Raw genomic sequence first — 21,059 nt, forward strand, 5'->3', positions numbered from 1 at the left:
AATTTAAGGCTAATTCCACGCTCCGAGGGATGTTTGCTTGGAGCCACATTCACTGACCATTTCAGATTGTTTTTTTAAATTAATAAGATGAATAAGAAATTACTTTATGGATTTACATTAAGATAAACAACTCTCCATGATGACAGACAAATTAAAGGCAGGTCTTAAAGTCCCCTGTGGAGAAAATCCAGCTTTTAATGTTGTTTATGTGTCTATGTGGTGTTTTTATTATGCTTTAAGACAAACCATGTGTAAATTCATAAGTCGACACCATTGCTGAGTATTTCCTCCTTAAAACTGCAGTGAACCAAAGACAGTCTCAAAAACACGCTTTGAAATCGCTGGTGTTTCTGACGTCACAAACTACCTTGTAGCCAATCAGATCAACGTGTGATCGTCAACCAGTGGATCTCTGAGCTGAGTGAGTGAGTGAGTGGAGGCGGGGCTCATTTGCATATTCATAGAACCACACATACTAAATGAGGCAAGGGTGTCGAGTTACATTCAAGATATTTTAAAACATAAAAAAATGTTTCCAAGGAAAAATCTTTTAAATATATAATTTTGGTGATCAAAGATGAGTTGTAAGGGATACAGTTATTGACTACAGGGGGACTTTAAAAAAGTTATGACATGGGATTTAAATTTATTACAATATTCCATGTTGCATTTTAATGTCTGGTAATTTGAATACCTCCATGCATCTTTAAGTCTCATAATCCACATTTTTACATAAGAAGTGTCAAGAATATAGATTGTTCTTTTAGATGGCCGTTTTGTAAACTAAAAAAGAAACAGAGTAAAAAAAAAAAGGAGTTAACATTAAACACAGGTGTAGATAATAATCGTTCTCAGAAAATATTACTTCATTTTACTCAACAAACAGGTTCTTGTCAGTGCAACTGTTTGTTATTTAGAAATGATTTTAATAACATATTAGCAGTCAGTAAAAGAACAGTTAGAATTAAACAAACAAGCACCTCGTTTGTCAAAGAATAATATCATAATCATAAAATAATAATAAATATAACAATAAATGAATAGCCGGGGGAATACTGTTGGTCTGTTTTATGCAGATTACCTGTAAACTCACCGACAACACATTTTATGTATTTAATTCATTTAATAGGGACATTGCATGTTAATGAACATCAGTATAAAAATACAAAATGTAAACATGCATTGCTCAATTACACCCGCAGTCCCTGAAAGAAACATTTAAAAATAAACTCTGATTTTTGTTTTTCCAGTTAATTCTTACTTTAAGAAAGAAGCATGTGAAAATAAATAGTCATCAACAACATTTCAAATAACGGTAACACTTATTTGGACTTGCGGTAACACTTTATAATAACGTTCAGTTGTAAGTCATTAATAAGTGGTTAGTTAATGATGAACTAATCATTTACAAAACATTCATAAATGATTAGCAAGTGATATACTAACATTTTATGTATGTTTTGTAAATTCCGTTACAAGTCATTTACAAGTGATTAGTAAATGATTAACTAATTATTTAAGAAACATCGCTATGCATTCATAAATGATTAATAAGTGATATGTTCATTGTTTTATGTATGTTTTGTATATTCAGTTATAAAAGTCATTTAAAATTGATTAGAAAACATGACCACTTATAGATGACTTATTATAAAGTGTTACCGGACTGGTGTGTTATATTTCTAAAGCATTTATCTTCTCTAATATAAATTGTTCATTGTTTGTTCAGTGCATTAACTAATGTTAATAAATTCCATTTTTGATTTTAATAATGTTTAAATGAACTAAGATTAATAAATGCCGTAGAAATATTGGTTAACATTAGTTTATGCATTAACTAACATTGTGCAGTGTATTTCTAAAGTACACTTTAAAAACGTGTCTTCGTGAATGTATAAATTATGATTAAGCTTTAAAAGGCATTATGAGACGGTGATTACTCCTGTTGCTCCAGCACGAGGTGCGTGATTCGGTCCAGGTCTCGAAGCGTGGGGTGACACTGAAGGATCATGATGATCACGCTCTCCTGACCGGGGAAGATGGGCAGTAAACTCTGCTGGAGCGCCAGCGTCTCCTCCACTGACCTCTCGCTGACCTCTCGCTGACCTCTGCCCCCTGGGGTCCGGTCCCGGTACTGCAGGAGCTCGGTGTGAGCGCGGGGCGCAGGTGATGGAGAGAAGGAGGACGAGGAACCAGCAAACGTGTGGCTTCCAGGAGCCGGAGAACCGCTGAGAACACATTAACAGGAGACACACATCACACCGCGTGACAAAAACATGCACGCCGTTTCTAAAACCGGCTGAAATCATGTATGAACAAACTCTCAAGCTCCTAGATAAATCGTTTTCATCATCGTAGTATTTAAGTTGGGAACATATGATTCAATACGCTGATTTGATACTTGTTTTTAAGATTCTAACTGGCCTTGCTCCCCCTGTTCTAAAGGATTATACTGATCAGATAATCATATAATAATAATAATAATAATTCATTACATTTATATAGCGCTTTTCTCGACACTCAAAGCGCTTTACATAGAAGGGGGAATCTCCTCAACCACCACCAATGTGCAGCATCCACCTGGATGATGCGACGGCAGCCATATTGCGCCAGAACGCCCACCACACACCAGCTTACTGGTGGAGAGGAGACAGTGATGAAGCCAATCAGTATATATGGGGAGGATTAGGAGGCCATGATGGACAGAGGCCACTGGGCAAATTTGGCCAGGATGCCGGGGTTACACCCCTACTCTTTCGAAAGACATCCTGGGATTTTTAATGACCACAGAGAGTCAGGACCTCGATTTAACGTCTCATCCGAAGGACGGTGCTCTTTTGGCAGTATAGTTTCCCCGTCACTATACTGGGGCATTAGGACCCACACAGACCACAGGGTGAGCGCCCCCTGCTGGCCTCACTAACACCTCTTCCAGCAGCAACCTGGTTTTTCTCAGGAGGTCTCCCATCCAGGTACTGACCAGGCTCAGCCCTGCTTAGCTTCAGTGGGCAACCAGTCTTGGGCTACAGGGTGATATGGCTGCTGACATATATATATATAGTCATATATACATGAGCTGCTGACTGAAAGAATTAAACAAAAAAAGCTTTCTCAAAAAAGCTGAAAATATGGTTAATGCTGAATCAAAACTGTGAACATTTATAGATATTCTGGTATGGTAGTTTTGTGTTGTCTTGTGTTTGTCCTTAACATCACCCTGCAAAAGGGAGAACGGATGAAAAATAGCCAGCGTTGGCTGAATCTGGCGCATTTTACGATCTATTAATGTGTACTGTCCCTGATTAAATAAAAAAAAAAGATATTAACTATAGTCTTGGGTTTGCTTTCCTATAAGAGGAAGACTGAAGAAACCCAAGATTGGCAAACTCCAGACTGTGAAGATCATGAATATCTGCTTAAAGTCATTTTTCTCTAAATTTAGAGAACACTAGCATGAAATGAAAATGAAGTTTATCGTTGCTTTCATATTTCAAAATGCGGTTTACAAATAAATGGCATCGTTCGGTGGATCTCCACATAACAGCGCTGTGTTTATCAGAAAAAACAACACTCATTTTTTAATGCAAACTTTGCCTAAATATAATGGCTATAGATATTATCGATTATGAGTGTGTATAAAAACAATAAACTATGAATATTTAGTTATTGTTTCAAAAACGTAAACAAATGATGTACAATACCATTCAAAAGTTTGGGTTTAGTAAGATTTCTAAAATAAATGAATGCTTCTATTCATCAAGGACACATTAAACTGATCAAAAGTGGCAGTAAAGACATTTATAATGTTACAAATGATTCTGTTTCAAATAAATGTTGTTCTTTTGAACTTTTCTATTCATCTAAGAGTCCTGAGAAATAAAATGCATCAGTTTCCACAGAAATATGAACTGTTTTCAACACTGATAATAATCATAAATGTTTCTTGATCATCAGATCCTCATATTATGCTGATTTCTGGAGGATCATGTGACACTGAAGACTGGAGTAATGATGCTGAACATTCAGCTTTGATCACAGGAATAAATTACACTTTACTGTATATTCACATAGAGAACAGATGATTTACATTATAATAATATTTCACAGTTTTACTGTATTTCTGATCTGATGAACGCAGCTTTAGTGAGCAGAAGAGACCCTCTCCGACACATTTAGTCATCTCACAGTGTTGAGCAGTCGTGTGTATCAGGAAAACACAGATTTCTCAGTGGAAGTGAGGATTACCTGCTGTGTTTGTGCAGGAAGTCTCTCAGGTGCGGTCCGCCACGGCCCAGAGGATCATCAGGCAACATGAAGAGATCTCCAGCAAACACGTACTGGAGCAAACTGACACACAAGCCAATCACTGATGAGCATAACTGTGTGTGACAGATCTGTGTGTGTGTGATAGAGCTGTGTGTGTGTGTGATCAGGGGTGCCGCCAGAAATTCTGGGCCCTATGGAAACCAAAATTTCTGGGCCCCCTACATTTTTTACAGATAAAATTTAACCCAATAAACATGCCCTGTATACTTTAAAAAAGATACTTAGCACATTGCGTAGTTAAAATGTCTAAAGATGAGTACAAAGCCTACAAAAACAAGAAAAAAAAATTATATTTATACAAATTTGACTTATAAGTCAAACACACACGTAATAACCATATTATTTCTATTGGCCTATTTAGTTTTCATATTATTAAAATATCTATTTTGTAAACTCCTTATAGCCAATGGTTACTATACAGACACATGTTTTATTCATTTTTTTATATTATTTTTTTCTGGGGCATTTTATTCATATTAAGAACGTCAAGTTTGACATAATCGATTGTAGCAGCAGCACTTTCACTTCACAGAACACACGACACACACGGCAAACTGATTTTGTGATTTTTGAAGCGTAGGCCTATAGATTAGCCTACTTTTTGTTTTGTAAAGTTATCATCATGTGGCGAACACAGTAGAAGACGTGTTGAGAGGCTTCAATCTTCGTGAAGTTTCGCGCTCAGGCTCACCTTGTTCGGCTGAAGGTCCTTGCACACTGAAGCCGAAATTTTCGCATGCGTTTTTTGTAGGCCTATTTATTTTTTAACGTGCTAAAATATCGGACGCGAATTTCGCACGGGGGGAGAAGGAGGACGTGTGTGTGCAGCAGCCGCTGAATCCGTGTAGCTATTTTTTACAGTCTATGGTGTAGAGACATGATAACTCAGAGATGTTATTATTGTTGGATGTAAATCATAATTCAGTAATTATTTTACTAAGCTAGCTAGATAAAAGCAGGTCATGTAGCAACAAAAATAAATAACTCTGAAAGTTTTGGAATACAGGAATAGGGCAAGATACCTTTCTTTTTGAAAAACTGTGTGACATACTGTCGACTTCGGCGTTCTCTGTCTTCTCTTTCCTTTCCTTTTTTGATGCCCTAACTTTTGATGTGACATGCCTGCGTGTGTCACTGTCTGCGCTGCATCATAGCAAGTGCAATAAGCAAGAGACGTTACACTAGCGATCGTAGCTCGGACAGCGCAGGTGGAATGAACCATTGTAAGGGGGAGGGGTGTGACTGAAACAGTAAATACATTATTTGTTTTTTAAATATTAAATCTATGGTCAAAACGGACAAAATACACATTTAGTGCATGAGGGGCCCTAACACATTAATGTATGTATAAAAAAGAGAAAAGAAATAAGAAAAGAAAAAGGGGGTCTGCTCTTCTGGGCCCTATAACAGCCTGGGCCCTTAGAATCGTCCTAACCTTCCACCCCTTTACGGCGCCCTTGTGTGTGATAGAGCTGTGTGTGTGTAATAGAGCTGTGTGTGTGTAATAGAGCTGTGTGTGTGTGTGTAATAGAGCTGTGTGTGTGTGTGTGTGTGTGTGTGATAGAGCTGTGTGTGTAATAGAGCTGTCTGTGTGTAATAGAGCTGTGTGTGTGTGTGTCAAGTCAAGTCAAGTCAACTTTATTTATATAGCGCTTTTCACAATACAGATTGTATCAAAGCAGCTTCACAGTATTAAATAAAATAGTACATCAGTGTATGTTTCTGGTGTAAAACATCCACGTTTGGTAATGCTGATCAATAGCACTGTTGAATCGATTAATCAAATTAAGTATCCCCAACTGAGCAAGCCAAAGGCAACAGTGGCAAGGAACCGAAAAACTCCATCAGGTGACCTAATGGAGAAAAAAAACCTTGGGAGAACCCAGGCTCAGTCGGGGGCCAGTTCTCCTCTGGTGTTTATGAAGTAGAGACCGGATTTAACTGTAAGATTAAAGTATTATATGAATGCCTGGCTGAAGAGATGCGTCTTTAATCTAGTTTTAAACTGGGAGAGCGAGTCTGAGCAACGAACAGTATCAGGAAGGCTATTCCAGAGTTTTGGTGCTAAATGTGAAAATGCTCTCCCTCCTTTGGTGGACCTAGATATCCTAGGTATGACCAAAAGCCTCGAATTTAGTGATCTTAAAGAGCGCGATGGATTATAGGGCGATAGAAGATCCGTTAAATAAACTGGAGCTAAGCCGTTTAGGGCTTTATAAGTCAGTAGCAATACCTTGTAATTAATACGGAACTTTATAGGTAACCAATGTAGTGATGATAAAATTGGTGTTATATGATCATATTTTCTTGATCTAGTAAGAACTCTAGCGGCGGCATTTTGGACTAACTGTAGCTTGTTTATTGAGGATGCAGGACAACCAGCTAATAAAGCATTACAGTAATCTAGTCTCGAGGTCATGAATGCATGAACTAGCTTTTCTGCATCAGAAACTGATAGCATATTACGTAACTTAGCAATGTTTCTAAGGTGAAAAAAGGCTGTTTTTGTAACATATGAAATATGATTTTCAAAAGACAAGTTACAATCTAATATAACACCCAGGTCTTTTACTGTAGAGGGTAAAGTAACAGGACACCCTACTATGTTAAAGTTGTATTGAAGGAGGTTTTGTGGGCGGTTTTTTGAACCGATAAGTATTACCTCTGTCTTATCTGGATTTAATAAAAGAAAATTGTGCGTCATCCAATCTTTTATATCTTTAACACACTCTGTCAATTTGGATAATTTAGCGTTTTTATCCGGCCGTGATGAAATATATAGTTGAGTGTCATCAGCATAACAATGGAAACTAATTCCATGTTTCCTTATAATATTTCCAAGTGGCAGCATATATATTGAGAATAATAGAGGGCCTAACACAGATCCTTGCGGCACTCCATAGTTTACTGGAGTTATGATCGATTTTTCTCCGTTTAAATAGACAAAATGGTAGCGGTCAGATAGGTATGATCTGAACCAGCTTAATGCTTGTCCTTGAACACCGGTATAGTTTTGTAGCCGATCTAAGAGTATTGTGTGATCTATAGTATCGAACGCAGCACTAAGATCAAGTAAAACTAGTATTGAGATACAGCCTTGGTCAGAAGCAAAGAGTAAATCATTTGTGATTTTAACGAGCGCAGTTTCAGTGCTATGATGCGGCCTGAACCCAGACTGAAACTTTTCATAGGTGTCATTTTCTTGCAAGAAAGAGCCCAGTTGAGCGGACACAACTTTTTCTAATATTTTGGACATAAAAGGAAGATTTGAAATGGGTCTATAATTTACTAGATTATTCGGATCTAATTGTGGTTTCTTAATTAGTGGTTTTATAACTGCCAGTTTAAATGTTCTTGGAACATGACCTAAAGATAAAGACGAGTTAATAATATTGAGGAGAGGCTCTTCCACTATAGGTAACACTTCTTTCAATAGTTTAGTTGGTATGGGATCTAATAAACATGTTGTTGTTTTAGAGGAAATGATAAGTTTATTTAACCCGTTTTGTTCTATAGTTGTAAAGCACTGTAATTGTTCTTGCGGGGTGATAATCGAGGCTGAATTATAAGGCGCGATTGAAGATTGAACGTTTACAATTGTGGATCTGATGTTTTCTATTTTCTCAGTGAAAAAATTCATGAAATCATTACTACTAAACTGTAACGGAATATTTTGTTCAGGTGACGCTTGTTTATTTGTTAGTCTAGCCACGGTGTTAAATAAGAACCTAGGATTGTTTTGGTTATTTTCTATTAGTTTGCGGAGATGCTCAGCCCTGGCCGCTTTTAGGGCCTTTTTATAGCGTGACGTACTGTCTTTCCAAGCGATTCTAAAAACCTCTAAATTAGTTTGTTTCCATTTACGCTCTAAATTACGGGTTTCTCTCTTTAGAACACGAGTAGTATTGTTGTACCATGGTGCTTTAATTTTCTCTCTGACCTTTTTTAGTCTCATAGGTGCAACAATATCCCATTTTCCAGAGAGAACGGTGCTCATAGTGCTGGTTAGTTCGTCTAGTTCATCTGTTTGTTTAGGTTCAGGCAGCAGCTGAGACAGATCCGATAAGCAATTTGAAAAATTATCTATGGTGGATGGAAGGATTGTTCTGCCTAATCGATAACGCGGCGCAGCATGATATATTACCGGGGTACGTAATATGCAAGTTACCATGTAATGGTCAGTGACATCATCACTTTGTGGAATGATATCTATATCGGTTGGATCGGTTCCATGTGATATAATTAAATCGAGTGTATGATTAAAACGATGAGTCGGTCCGGTAACGTTTTGCTTAACCCCAAAGGAGTTTAATAAGTCTATAAACGCAGCCCCTAACGTATCATTTTGATTATCTACGTGTATGTTAAAATCTCCAACAATTAATATTTTATCGACATTGACCAATAGATCTGAGAGAAAATTTGCAAATTCTTTTAGGAAATCAGCGTAAGGCCCTGGTGGTCTATATACGGTAGCCAAGGCTAAAGATAATAGGGATGTTTTTCTATCATCTAAGAGCGTAACATTTAGTACAAGTACTTCAAATGAAATAAACTTATAACCCGTTTTCTGAGTAACATTGAGAATATCTCTATAGATAGTTGCAACACCGCCGCCACGACCAATCAGACGGGGCTCGTGCTTATAGGAGTATCCTGATGGAGTAGACTCATTTAGACCGAAATAATCATTTGGTTTAAGCCAGGTTTCAGTAAGGCAAAGTACATCTATGCTATTATCTGTGACTATTTCATTTACAATAACTGCCTTAGGTGTGAGTGATCTAATGTTTAAAAGACCTAGCTTTAGAAATGGTTTTTGTTTACTAATAGCAACATTTTCTGTTTTAATAACAATTAGATTTTTCCTAGATCCTGCAGTAGATTTATTATTTGATCGCACTAAATGAGGAATAGACACAGTTTCTATGCAATGTTCTACACTAGTATTTATATCAGTTAATTTGGTGCAGCAGAGACTATGATTTGGACTTTTGTTTACTAGTCAAAAGGTATTTAACATTTTGGAGATGTTATCTGACAGAAGATCCGATCCGAATCTGTTTGGGTGTAAGCCATCAGCACGGTATAGCCTAGGACGCTCCCAAAACAGATTCCAATTATTTACAAAGAGCAGTTTCTGCTCATTGCACCATGACGTTAACCATTCATTTAGCGCGAATAATCTACTAAACTTGTCATGTCCTAGACGGTACGTGGGAAGCGGTCCTGACACAATGATCGTTATATCAGGCGATGTGCTGCGTACCGTATCGATCAGATTCCTGAAGTCTTTCTTCAGAACTTCCGTCTGGCGCAGCCTGATGTCGTTCACTCCCGCGTGCAATACCAAAGTTCCGACGCGCTCGTTATCGTTCAGAATCTCGGGAACGCGAGCAGCGATTTCAGAAACACGAGCACCAGGAAAGCAGTGACTGTGCACCTTATTTTTACCTGATGTAGCATGGACGTGCCGAACAATGGAATCGCCGATGATCACAGCATCGCGTTCTGTTTCGCGAAGAGCGGAGAAGCGGTTTTGTGTGGATAACTCGAAAACCGGGAGGGTCGGAGAGGGTCTTGGTCTAGACCTGACTCGCGTCTTCCGCTGTGGAAATATCCAGGCTTCGTGGTGGCGTGTTGGAGCCGGAGTGAACGAGACCATGGCTGATCGCGACCTTGGCGCTCGGGACCGATGCCGAGTAACGCACGGAGTAGACGAGGTCGGAGTCAGCGGGTTAGTAACATTAATCTCTGATTTGTGAGCATCAGCGCGTGATGTTTCAAGAGCCAAACGCCGGTCTCTCAGCTCGGCCTGTCTCACTAAAAGGTCGTGGATCTGTTTCTCAACAGCTTCCAGCTCAGACTGCACCGCGTGCAGCTCAAATGTGTCCTCACCTGCACCAAAAGGTAGACTACTTGCATCTGATATATTCGCCATTTTAACAGATGGACAGTAAGTTAGCAACGACACTACCAGTGATGCTATCAATTAATACTAATTTCTGACAAGCGTCTTAGATATAATCCGTCTTTTAAGTGGTACGGGTGTAGAGTAGACGCACGATAGGTGAAAAATGTTTGTAAGTGAGTGTTGAGAAGACGCGTTCAGCCGTGATCCCCGGGAGTAACCTATAAGAGTATCCAGCGTAGAATCACTAACAGGCTTGAGACACGTCTGCTCAACAGTCCGCGTTGTAACTATGAGGTTTGAGCAGTAGTGCTTCTCAGTGAGGAAAAGTAGAAAATGTTTGTTGTAAGTAAGTTTAAAGAGTAAAATCAAGAATTATAAATCAAATCGATAGAGCTCCAAAGACAACAACGCGTTCAGACGCGACGCATGCGCATTCGACCGAGTCCAGCTCTAAGTATTGGCAGCTGTCTGTGTGTAATAGTGTGTGTGTGTGTGTGTAATAGAGCTGTGTGTGTGTGTGTGATAGAGCTGTGTGTGTGTGATATAGCTGTGTGTGTGTGATAGAGCTGTGTGTGTGTGTGTAATAGAGCTGTGTGTGTGTGTGTGATAGAGCTGTGTGTGTAATAGAGCTGTCTGTGTGTAATAGAGCTGTGTGTGTGTAATAGAGCTGTGTGTGTGTGTAATAGAGCTGTGTGTGTGTAACAGAGCTGTGTGTGTGTGTAATAGAGCTGTGTGTGTGTGTAGTTTTTGTCTCCTGAAAGAAAGAGTTGATCCTGAACTGAAACGAGTCGTCAGTAATTCAGTCTCACTTCCTGCTGAAGGTTTGTAACTAATTTGGGTTACACTTTATTTTAAGGGGTCATTGTTACAGTGTAATTATATATTATAGATTGATGCGGTGAAACCCACGCCATCGTTACTGTTCGCATCACTGAGATCAAGAGCTGAGATTCAGATATGATAATGAGCGTTTGCTTTCTGACCAATCACAGCAGAGCAGCTCTCAGAGAGGCGGGGCTTAGAGAGACTGAATCTTTGAACGAACTGCTTCAGACACTGAGAGGAAATATCTGGATATTATGAGAGTGTTTTTGACCTGGATGAATGTGAACCTGTTGTAAGAGACTCATAAACATAAACAGGAGTCTTAATAATAGCACAACAGGGGCATAATTCAGGATAACTCTTTAAATGTGACTGTTTCAGAAGGAAGGCAGCAGAACTACACTTCTGTCTGAAATACCTCGCTTTACACATGAGTTATGAAGATAAATGAGTGTAACTACACTGTCAGTTATACCTCTTCTTTATGATGTCTCTCCACGCCGGCGATTCGTCCACTAGATCCCGCAGGTTGTCGTTCGTCACGATCACTCCTCTCGTCTTCTGCGCCAGCGCCAGCATGAACCTGAAGAACAATCACTCGTCATCTGGAGAAAGCTGCCACTCTAAACATATATTCAGGCATAAATGTAAGATTTGTGTGCTTGAACTGCATACAAAATGCCTTCTGTTTGAATTACACAGTTACATAAACTAATAAACTTAATGCAAAGCATATTTGTCAGCCGAACATAATTGAAACTGATCAGATTTCATGGCATAGTTTATCATTAACTATTTGCTTTGATTTTATTTAAATAATTTTCTAAATGGATTCATCAAAATTGCTTAAATCAGTATAAATTATTGTGAAAACAATTCAATTTTCATAGTCTGAAAATTAATATAATATAATAAAATAAAAAACTTGTCAGTCCATTTTTTTTTTACATTTATGTACAGGTCATATTTCTGTAATAGTACTAATAAACTGAATGTTTTAAATATACAATAACCAGGTTTATCCATTTATCATCAATAAATCCAGTTTACTTCAATGAATCTCATACATTTTAACTGACTGAATATTGCTTGTTTCACAGTTAGTCATATCTTAACCATATTCATAAAAAATCTAATAGTTTTTACAATGGACAGATTTATGCTGATTGTAGGAGATTGAATTTACCAGATATGTTCAGATAATTAATACAACTTTTTCTGAGAGCAGAAACCTGTTCATTCATGTTTGACTGACATTACGTTTGTTAGTGTGTTATGTTAAAACTGTGTTATCCAAATGCATGGATATTTTATATGCAATTCAAAAACATATATTTAAAATTTAGGCCTAAATATTTCAGGTCTTCTAAAATGATGGAAATCATGACAAGAAAAACACAATAACTTAAATTCTGATGATCTTTGATTTTGAACGAATAGTTTCATTCTGAGAATAATGTATTTCTGACATAATTTACTCATTCAAACCTGTATAACTAACACAAAAGAGAATATTTTGATATATTAATTTCTCAAAATATGAAAATTTGAGATTTTTCTCAAAAATTTGATGTATACATTTCTCAAAATATTCATTTCTCAAAATATCTTCTTCCATGTTTTGCAGAAGAGAGAAATGGTCCCTCTGGAAGAGTGTTGGTCTGAGATGAGATGAGGAGTTACCGGTCGTCGTAGGAGTTGATTCTCTTGCCCTCGACCTCTCTGGAGGGAGTGTATGAGACGAAACCCAGATCATGCAGGTCAGTCAGGTAATGCTTCTCTACAGGAAACACAGAGCGCACAAAATAATACAAGACTGACCTTGTTTGCCCAGCACTGCATATTAATTAGCATTTAATCATGTAGATCGCATTTAATAAATGACACTTTCATGAAAACATCTTCAATGGGCTTGTTTGCACGTTTGGGCTGTGCGTTCCTTGCATGACCAGCAGGTGGCGTTCACAAGCTTCTTTCTCCAAGCATTAATGGTAACTTTAACTATAATGTTTTACTGGTCATTGAGAACAGTCCACACCACTATTACGGTAAAGGCATAGAGGAACGATATCGCTGGAATCACTTTCAGGACTGTGTTTCCCGTACTCGCTGCTCAACTATCACTATACAATCCATCATTGAAGAAATCAACTAGCTAGTCACGACTGCTTACCGAAACCGTATTGTCGCAAAGTGGTCGATCCACCAAGTTGGTTAATTATGTCATAACTACTTTTAATAAATCTGTTTGAGGCGTCTGAGGACTATTTCTAATTTTTCTAAGTTATTTTGCTTTGTTTCCAGATTCAATCATAGGCTCGTTCTTACACTAGAGCTCGTTCACACATGCGCACTCCTCAAAATCTACGCTTTAAATCTCTTGATAAACTAAAAGACGTAAATGACATTTGTATGTATTCTAAATAAAAGACACAGATTGTACTGAATGGCAGCTTGCTTATATTCCTCAAGATAATGATTTATTAAGTCCACATGTCATGCAAACAAGAAACTCTTCTTCTAGCCACAGGTCGAGATCTGTCGTTCCAAACACACAACTCTGCGATGCTGTTTGCGAATGTTCGTTAGAACGATGGTTTCGGGAAACACACACTCGTTAAACTGCTGATAACGACGGCGCTTGTGACCACAGTTGGCTAACGATGCTTTCGGGAAACACACCCCTGATCGATTCCTGCTTGATGATGGACAATAAAAATATTGACAGCCAATCAGAATCCAGCTGACTTTGAAGCGCTCGTGCATTTAAAGCGACAGGCACAAAAGACCTCAGCCTAGCACGTGTTTACACTGAAAAACAACTGGAAAAGAAGCGCAGTGGAACAGAAAAACGTGTTTTGTCTCAAGAAACGTATAGTTCTTGGTGTGAACGAGCCTTAAGATGTCAATGAGGCATAAAGTGAGCCTCACCTTTAGTCTTGGAGTTATACTTCTGCCTCCACTGAGGGATGAACACAGTGATTTCTCGATGTCCTCTTGCCCAGAAGTGCTGAACGGCCAGAGCGATGCCTCGACAGGAGAAGAACACTCCCAACCCGTGACTGTGGAGGATCACATCACATTCACACAGTTTCACTGCTCATTTCACTCCCTAGTTCATGTGAGTAAACACTGAAACATTCACTCCCCAAATGCATCATCAGCTGCTCAGAATTATCTTATCAATAATGCCATCATGTCTTCTCGTCACTGCAAAAGCGCTGTTCATCCTCCGTATTTCCAATACCAACACATCTACATGCAAGTGCCCCTGTAGTCAATAATTGTATCCCTTAAAACTCATCTTTGATCACCAAAATTACTAATTTAAACATCTTCATGCCTTAAAATATCTTAAATGTAACTCGACACCCTTGCCTCATTTAGTATACGAGGCTCTATGAATATGCAGTGTCATTTTAAAGTCCCCCTGTGGTGTAAATCCAGCTTTTAATGTTGTTTATGTCTATGTGGTGTTTTTAATCTGCTATAACACAAACCATGTGTAAATTCATAAGTCGACACCATTGCTGAGTATTTCCTCCTTAAAACTGCAGTGAACCAAAGACAGTCTCAAACACACGCTTTGAAATCGCTGGTGTTTCTGACGTCACAAACTACCTTGTAACCAATCAGATCAACGTGTGACCGTCAACCAGTGGATCTCTGAGCTGAGTGAGTGAGTGAGTGGAGGCGGGGCTCATTTGCATATTCATAGAACCGCGCATACTAAATGAGGCAAGGGTGTCGAGTTACATTCAAGATATTTTAAGGTATTAAAACATTTTTTTCCATAAAAAAAAGTTTAAATATGTCATTTTGGTGATCAAAGATGAGTTTTAAAGGGCACCTATTATGCAAAATTCACTTTTACATGGTGTTTGAACATAAATGTGTGTTGGCAGTGTGTGAGCAAAACCACCCTAGAATGATAAAAATCCACCCAGTAGTTTTTTTACTATCTCAATAAATCATAAGCACTTTCTCAGAACACCCTGTTCTAGATTTTCCTCATTGTGACGTAGAATTGAGCTAAGCCCCACCGACGTGATTTGATTGACATCTGGTTTTGGCATAGACCCCGCCCTCGGTGATCTGCATCCTCCATTGTTCGACAGCCGGTAATGTCTCCTAAGAAGTGTGTTGTGGGATGTAAGAATGGACATACTAGTCTTCACTGACATCAGAGCCACTGAAAACGCAGCGGATGGATTCTATTTATGAAGAAAAGGCACCACTTAAACTTCCTAAATACGAGAATCATGTTCTGACTGACTGTTTAGTGAACGAGGGTCAAAGTTAATCCTAGAGTGTGGATCGTTGCCTACAGTTCGCGATCCAACGTCACCTCCAGAAGAAGTAAGTGTATTTTATGATTTTTGAGCAAATAGTAATTTCAATCGATGTCAGCCAGTTCAACAACAAATGCGTCTAAAGCTATTTATTGTCGTCGTCAACTCGTCATAGGATGTCTCAACAAACAACTTCAGACAGTTTTATGTCACGTAGGCATTTTTTTGCAGCATTTACAAATGTAAATAAATTAAGGTCTGCTCTATCTCCATAGACAGTAGGCTATATAAACGTCTATCTCCCTCCCCTTAAGAAATAAATAAAAAAATTTGTTTGTACTTCACAGTAGTGTGTGTGTGTGTAGTTTCAAAAAATTGCGCGAACGTTATCACAGTTCGTGTGTGTGTGTGTGTGTGTGTGTGTGTTGCACATCCATAATGGCAAAAGGGACGCGATTAAAACTTTGTAAGTACATAAATGTATCAAATAACCATTCCGATACGTTTAGTCCATTCTCATTCGTGTTTATTCTGTGCCGGAGTCTCTTCATCATCTAGGTCCAGCAGGGCGGGGATTATGCAGCTCATTTACATTTAAAGTGGTACACCAAAAACAGGTCTTTTTAAAACAGGCCCCAAAAATGACATTTTCAAATGGTTATAATAAATTAACTGTGGCGTATTTTGTGCTGAAACTTCACAAATGCATTCTGGGGACACCCAAGACCAATATTACATCTTCTAAAAAGGGGCATAATAGGTGCCCTTTAAGGAATAAAAGGGGGAATTTAATATCTATTTTTATTCATATTTATTGATTAAATGTAAGAATTTAACATAAAATATAATGCATACATCCAGTTAGATTTGAATAATGGCATTTTTCTAACCTAACTAGATGAATGCATTTTATTTTATGTCAAATTTTTATTATTATTTTAGTATATTATTTAGTTATAATAAATTATTATTAAGTCAGTCAGCACAAAAACACACCAAATATCATCTAATTATCCATGTCGACAAACTTTTCTGTCAATAAGGCATTCGACAGAGACACGCCCTCTATAGCACGCATCATATTGCGATGTTTACCTCATTTAGGGATGTGGCGGTGAGGATATTTTCCCACTGTGTGAAAACACTGGTAATACCGGTATCACTGGCGGGGCTTTTAAATCGCTAATTTAAAGGCGAAAGTAAAATGCTGCGGCTGTGCGCATTTTAGTTTCGCTTTTAAATTAGCGCCAATTCGGGGGTTTGATTGAATAGTGAGTTCATTAGCCTATTATTCTTAATGAAAAACACAACAACAAAACAGTGCAATGACAAATTCGCTTAAAATACATTTCACTTTGACAACAGATATTCCGCCGTCATCATCTTGTCAGTCAGTTCTTCGCTCTCGTGTCTCCTGCTGCTGATCTGTGCTGCGACTCTCATTTTAGCGAGCACTCGGTTTATTAAGCAGACACCCTTCAGTTTTTAATTGTAGTGTCTGTTCTCTAACTGAACTAAATGATTTTATTTATCCGACTATATATATATACTGTATATATATATATATATATATATATATATATATATATATGTATATATAGACGAGCCTATCATAGCAAGCCTACCTCATTGCAACATTGCTGCCGTCGATGATGACCTGACGCAGCATGGGGTCGCCAGGCTCGTCCGACAGCTGCAGTTTGAATGGCGTCTTCAGGCTCTCGAGGAACCGCTGAGGTCCTGTGACCACAGACGTCTCAGACGCTCTCGGTTTGGGCGCGATGACATGATTGGAGAGATTTGGGAAACCGAGATCCGTGTTTGGTTTGATCCTCCGTGGAGGCGACTGTGCCGGCAGATTCCCTGGCTGTGCGTCGGGGTTCAAGGTTTCGAAGGCGTATGTAGTCATTGGCGGGCCTCTCACGGAGGGAACGCTTAACGGTTTGGACATGCCTAGCTTTGTCGCTCCGTTTCTGCTCCCAGAATCGACTTTTTCAAAATCTGCCACTGGATTCGTCTCAATCGTCCAATCAGCTCGCTTTGCACCATTTCTCGTCCCAATCGCATGTTCGGCAAACTCTTGTTTCTGCAGTTGCATGAGCAGCTCGTGTGGCTTGAGCTCGGGTAGATTGCCATACACTTCCATTACTCTGTCCTCAGTGTATCCACAAGTGGCCGCCGCCTTCTTCAACACCCCCAAGACGAAGTCTTCCTCTTTAGCATTCTCCTCTCCCACTTCAGTGGCCTCGTGCGTTTCGCCAACCGCATTGTCTTTATTCTTCCGCTGGTTAGTTTTGTCGTGCTCCTGCTGAATCAAATCCAGAAGCTGCGACGCTTCTTTAGGGCCGGTTCGGGCCAGAACGTCGTGCACAACCTCTTCGGTGAATCCCATGGCGCTGAAGAACTTGAGAAGGTGCTCGAACTCCTCTTTGTTTCTCGCGGACGACGGAACAGCAGGAGTCTCGGATTCAGGTTCTGGTTCTGGAGACTCAGGTGAGTCGAGGGTAAGACCTTGGGGAAACGGACTGTGGGATTCATTTCTGAAATCATCCGTGTTGTTAATCCTGTCATAAGCAGATTGCGGATGTTGGGAATGTGAGTTTTCTGCTGCATGATTATAAACGCTTCTCTGCGCCGCTAATGGTCCATTGGCTTCCAATGGGATTAGACCTTCCTGGTGCCGCTTTGCATACGAGTCCAATCCGGACTGCTTCACCAGGTCCAGCAGAGCCTCCTTCACCATCACCGGTAACACCAGCAGGTCGAGGGTGTGCCGGTCCTCCAGATTCTCAACCAGGGACTTGAAGGCCCGACGCGACTCCAGGGATTCTCCCGCTATCCCGATCCCGGCCTCGGCACGCCGTCCCTGGCTACTCCTGTATTTCTCCACCAGGTCTGTGATAAAGGAGTAGGCTTTCACCACAGGTTCTGCCAGTCCGGTTATGAGGAGAAAGCCTTGGGATCCCAGCTGCAGGAGGGTTTAGAGACAGGTTTAACAAACAGAACTGGGATCATTATAACTACACAACAGGATTTACTATGGGACAGTAAGCAATTCAAGAGCATAGTCACGGCAAATTAGTGTGCATTTTAATTTTGTATCTCAGGTAAACTTTATCTTGCATTTCATGCATTTTATTTCACAACCTTTCAGATAACCTTCATCTAGCATGTTATTCATTAGTACAGTATGCATTTTTATTAGTGATGCAGTAAGCAATTCAAGAGCATATTCACGGGCAAATTAGTATGTATTAGGAGTGTAACGATACCCTCATGTCACGATACTCAACTAACGGTACGAAATTATTGCGATACTCCAAGACATATGGGAAAAGGTTAACAAGGTGACTTGGTGCTGGTAATGCACAGGACAATGATGAATAATATAATAATATTCATGATTCTGAGGTTGAAAATACAGAATTAATGTAGATGAATATGCTTGTACTCTGTCACTGACTAGATATATTTAAAATAATGTTGGCCACTTTTTACTGGTAATATAAGACATTTGGCATTATCAGGACCAACAAATATTCCCCCATTGCATTCTTATACATTATATTCAATATTATATATATAGTAGTTTAATGTAGTACTGGCACTAAACTCTGTAAACGTTCATTTTCATTTTGGGTGAATTATACACGATACATACTGTCACTTACCATGATACATATTGTTGTATTTTTGTATTGTGATATATTTTGACATGATATATTGTTACACCCCTAGTATGTACATTTAAATTTTATTTCTCAGGTAAAGTTTATCTTGCATTTCATGCATTTTATTTTGCAACCTTTCAAATAACCTTCATTGTGCATGTTATGTACTGTATGCATTTTTATAAGGGATGCACCGATATGAACATTTTGGCTGATACCGATAACTGATAATTCTTTATAATTGAAAGCCCATAACCGATATACTTGCAGATAAATCTAAATCCACATTTTTATATAATTTTTGAGAGCCTGATTACAAAAACAAAAGTCTCACTATGTCCCAAACACACAATTATAATGTTCTCATGATAATTTTATGTAGCCGATATGACAGACTTGCACTACTTTACTGTATTTTCCTTTTTAAAGTGATTCCAATCATATTTCAAGCTATTCAAACCCATCATGTTGAACAGTGCACATCTGAAGAGTCTCAGCTGAAGGAAATTATACATAATTTACCGGCTTTAATATATCAGAGAAATGTTCTTATCGGGCCGATAACGACAACATTAAAAATGAACATACATCAGCCGATACCGATGTGGTGGCCGATATATCGTACATCCCTAATTTTTGTTTTGAAACATTTATCTTGCATTTTGTTTTGTTTCTCAGGTAACCGCTATCTTGTTACTTACATATTTAGGAGACACTAAAACTTTAAAAGTGTTTTTACTTTTTCCACCAAAATGTTACGTTTTCCAAATGTACACTTTCCATGCACATGTCATTTATTAGACAAAAACTTGAAAATATTATGCTACTTTTATTTTGTTTTGCAGTTAACCTTCATCTAGCAAGTTACGCATTTTTATTTTGTTTCTCCAGGGAACTTTATCTTGTTTCAAGGATGATTAGATATTTCTCGGGACAGTAAGACAAAATACTGATAACGAAATAAAATAATGCATTGGAGTTCATGATATTTTCACTTACCACTATATGCGCAGAGGTATTTTTAGTCAGGCAGTCCATAAACAGCCCTTTGGCACCACAGAACACACAGTGAAGCACTTCGGGAAACTGGAACTCTTGTTGCGCTTCCTGATTGACGACACCTTTCACGAAAATCTAAGAGTCGCAAAACATACAAGGCGAGTAAATCAACAGTTCACACAATAGCAATAATAGAAAACATGGTAGCACTTTACAGTAGGGTCAGTTATGGGCTCTGAACTGATCTTACATTGAAGCCTCAAGTTAGTTAGAAACTTTCTGACTGCAGATCGATGGCAGTTACGGGTCAGTTTGACCCGGAGGATATTTTTTTTTACATTTTTAGTAAAAAAATGTTGCTTTCATTTTTTTAAATTAAAAATTAAAAATTGAGTGTTCATCAGACAGGGCTTTTGACACACTTGAACCACAAATACACACACGAAAAACAAATTTTTTAAATGGATTTGATGAGTTTTGTGGTTAAAATTTAAAAAGTAACAAATCCTTCCATCGCGGGTCAATTTGACCCCCTCAGGAATGAATGGAATGTGAGGAATGCTTCAGTACACATAGTAAAAACCTAAAAATGCTCAAAATCCAAACTAAAAATGCTAACACTTTACCAAAAAATTATTTTATAATGTCTACATGTGTATCTGAATGCACACTGAAGTAAAACTGACTTTAGGACCCAGAGGAACAGCTCGTTTGCTCCATATAGAGCTATAAGGACATCTAGAGTCATGAAATATCATGACATATTATTATTTTTCCACAAGAGGTCGGCAAAGACACCCAATGTAAGATATTTAGAGCTGAATTAAAAGGGGTATGCATGAAATTGTGAGCTATTTTGAATTTAAGTTGAAAGAATGTGAGGAATGACAATTTATTTATTATTTATTGATCAAATCTAGTCATTTCAAGGTAAATAAAATAAAAAATAACTAAAAATATCATTAAAAAGTTAAAAAAATGTTATCAAAATGAACTAAAATAAGCTTTCTGGACAAAAATAATAATATATAT

General features: G+C 38.4%; 1 protein-coding gene across 2 annotated transcripts in view; it reads right to left on the reverse strand.

Moving 5' to 3' along the window:
- Nucleotides 1-629: 629 nt before the first annotated feature.
- The window catches only part of khnyn (KH and NYN domain containing), a 26,471-nt gene continuing 6,041 nt past the window's right edge, over nucleotides 630-21,059 (reverse strand). Inside the window, exons 3-9 of one of the 2 annotated variants that reach the window (XM_081359057.1) lie at nucleotides 20,028-20,162; nucleotides 16,983-18,325; nucleotides 13,997-14,127; nucleotides 12,749-12,845; nucleotides 11,541-11,648; nucleotides 4,246-4,347; nucleotides 630-2,228 (exon numbers count right to left, since the gene is read on the reverse strand). In XM_081359057.1, the coding sequence (XP_081215183.1) occupies nucleotides 1,937-2,228; nucleotides 4,246-4,347; nucleotides 11,541-11,648; nucleotides 12,749-12,845; nucleotides 13,997-14,127; nucleotides 16,983-18,325; nucleotides 20,028-20,162 (2,208 nt within the window). In that variant the 3' untranslated portion in view covers nucleotides 630-1,936. Of the gene's footprint in view, nucleotides 2,229-4,245; nucleotides 4,380-11,540; nucleotides 11,649-12,748; nucleotides 12,846-13,996; nucleotides 14,128-16,982; nucleotides 18,326-20,027; nucleotides 20,163-21,059 lie in introns of those variants that run through there. The other variant, XM_081359058.1, reaches the window with a different exon arrangement.

Source organism: Scardinius erythrophthalmus (assembly GCF_964197995.2).
Source record: "Scardinius erythrophthalmus genome assembly, chromosome: 2".
NCBI classification, from domain to species: Eukaryota; Metazoa; Chordata; class Actinopteri; order Cypriniformes; family Leuciscidae; genus Scardinius; species Scardinius erythrophthalmus.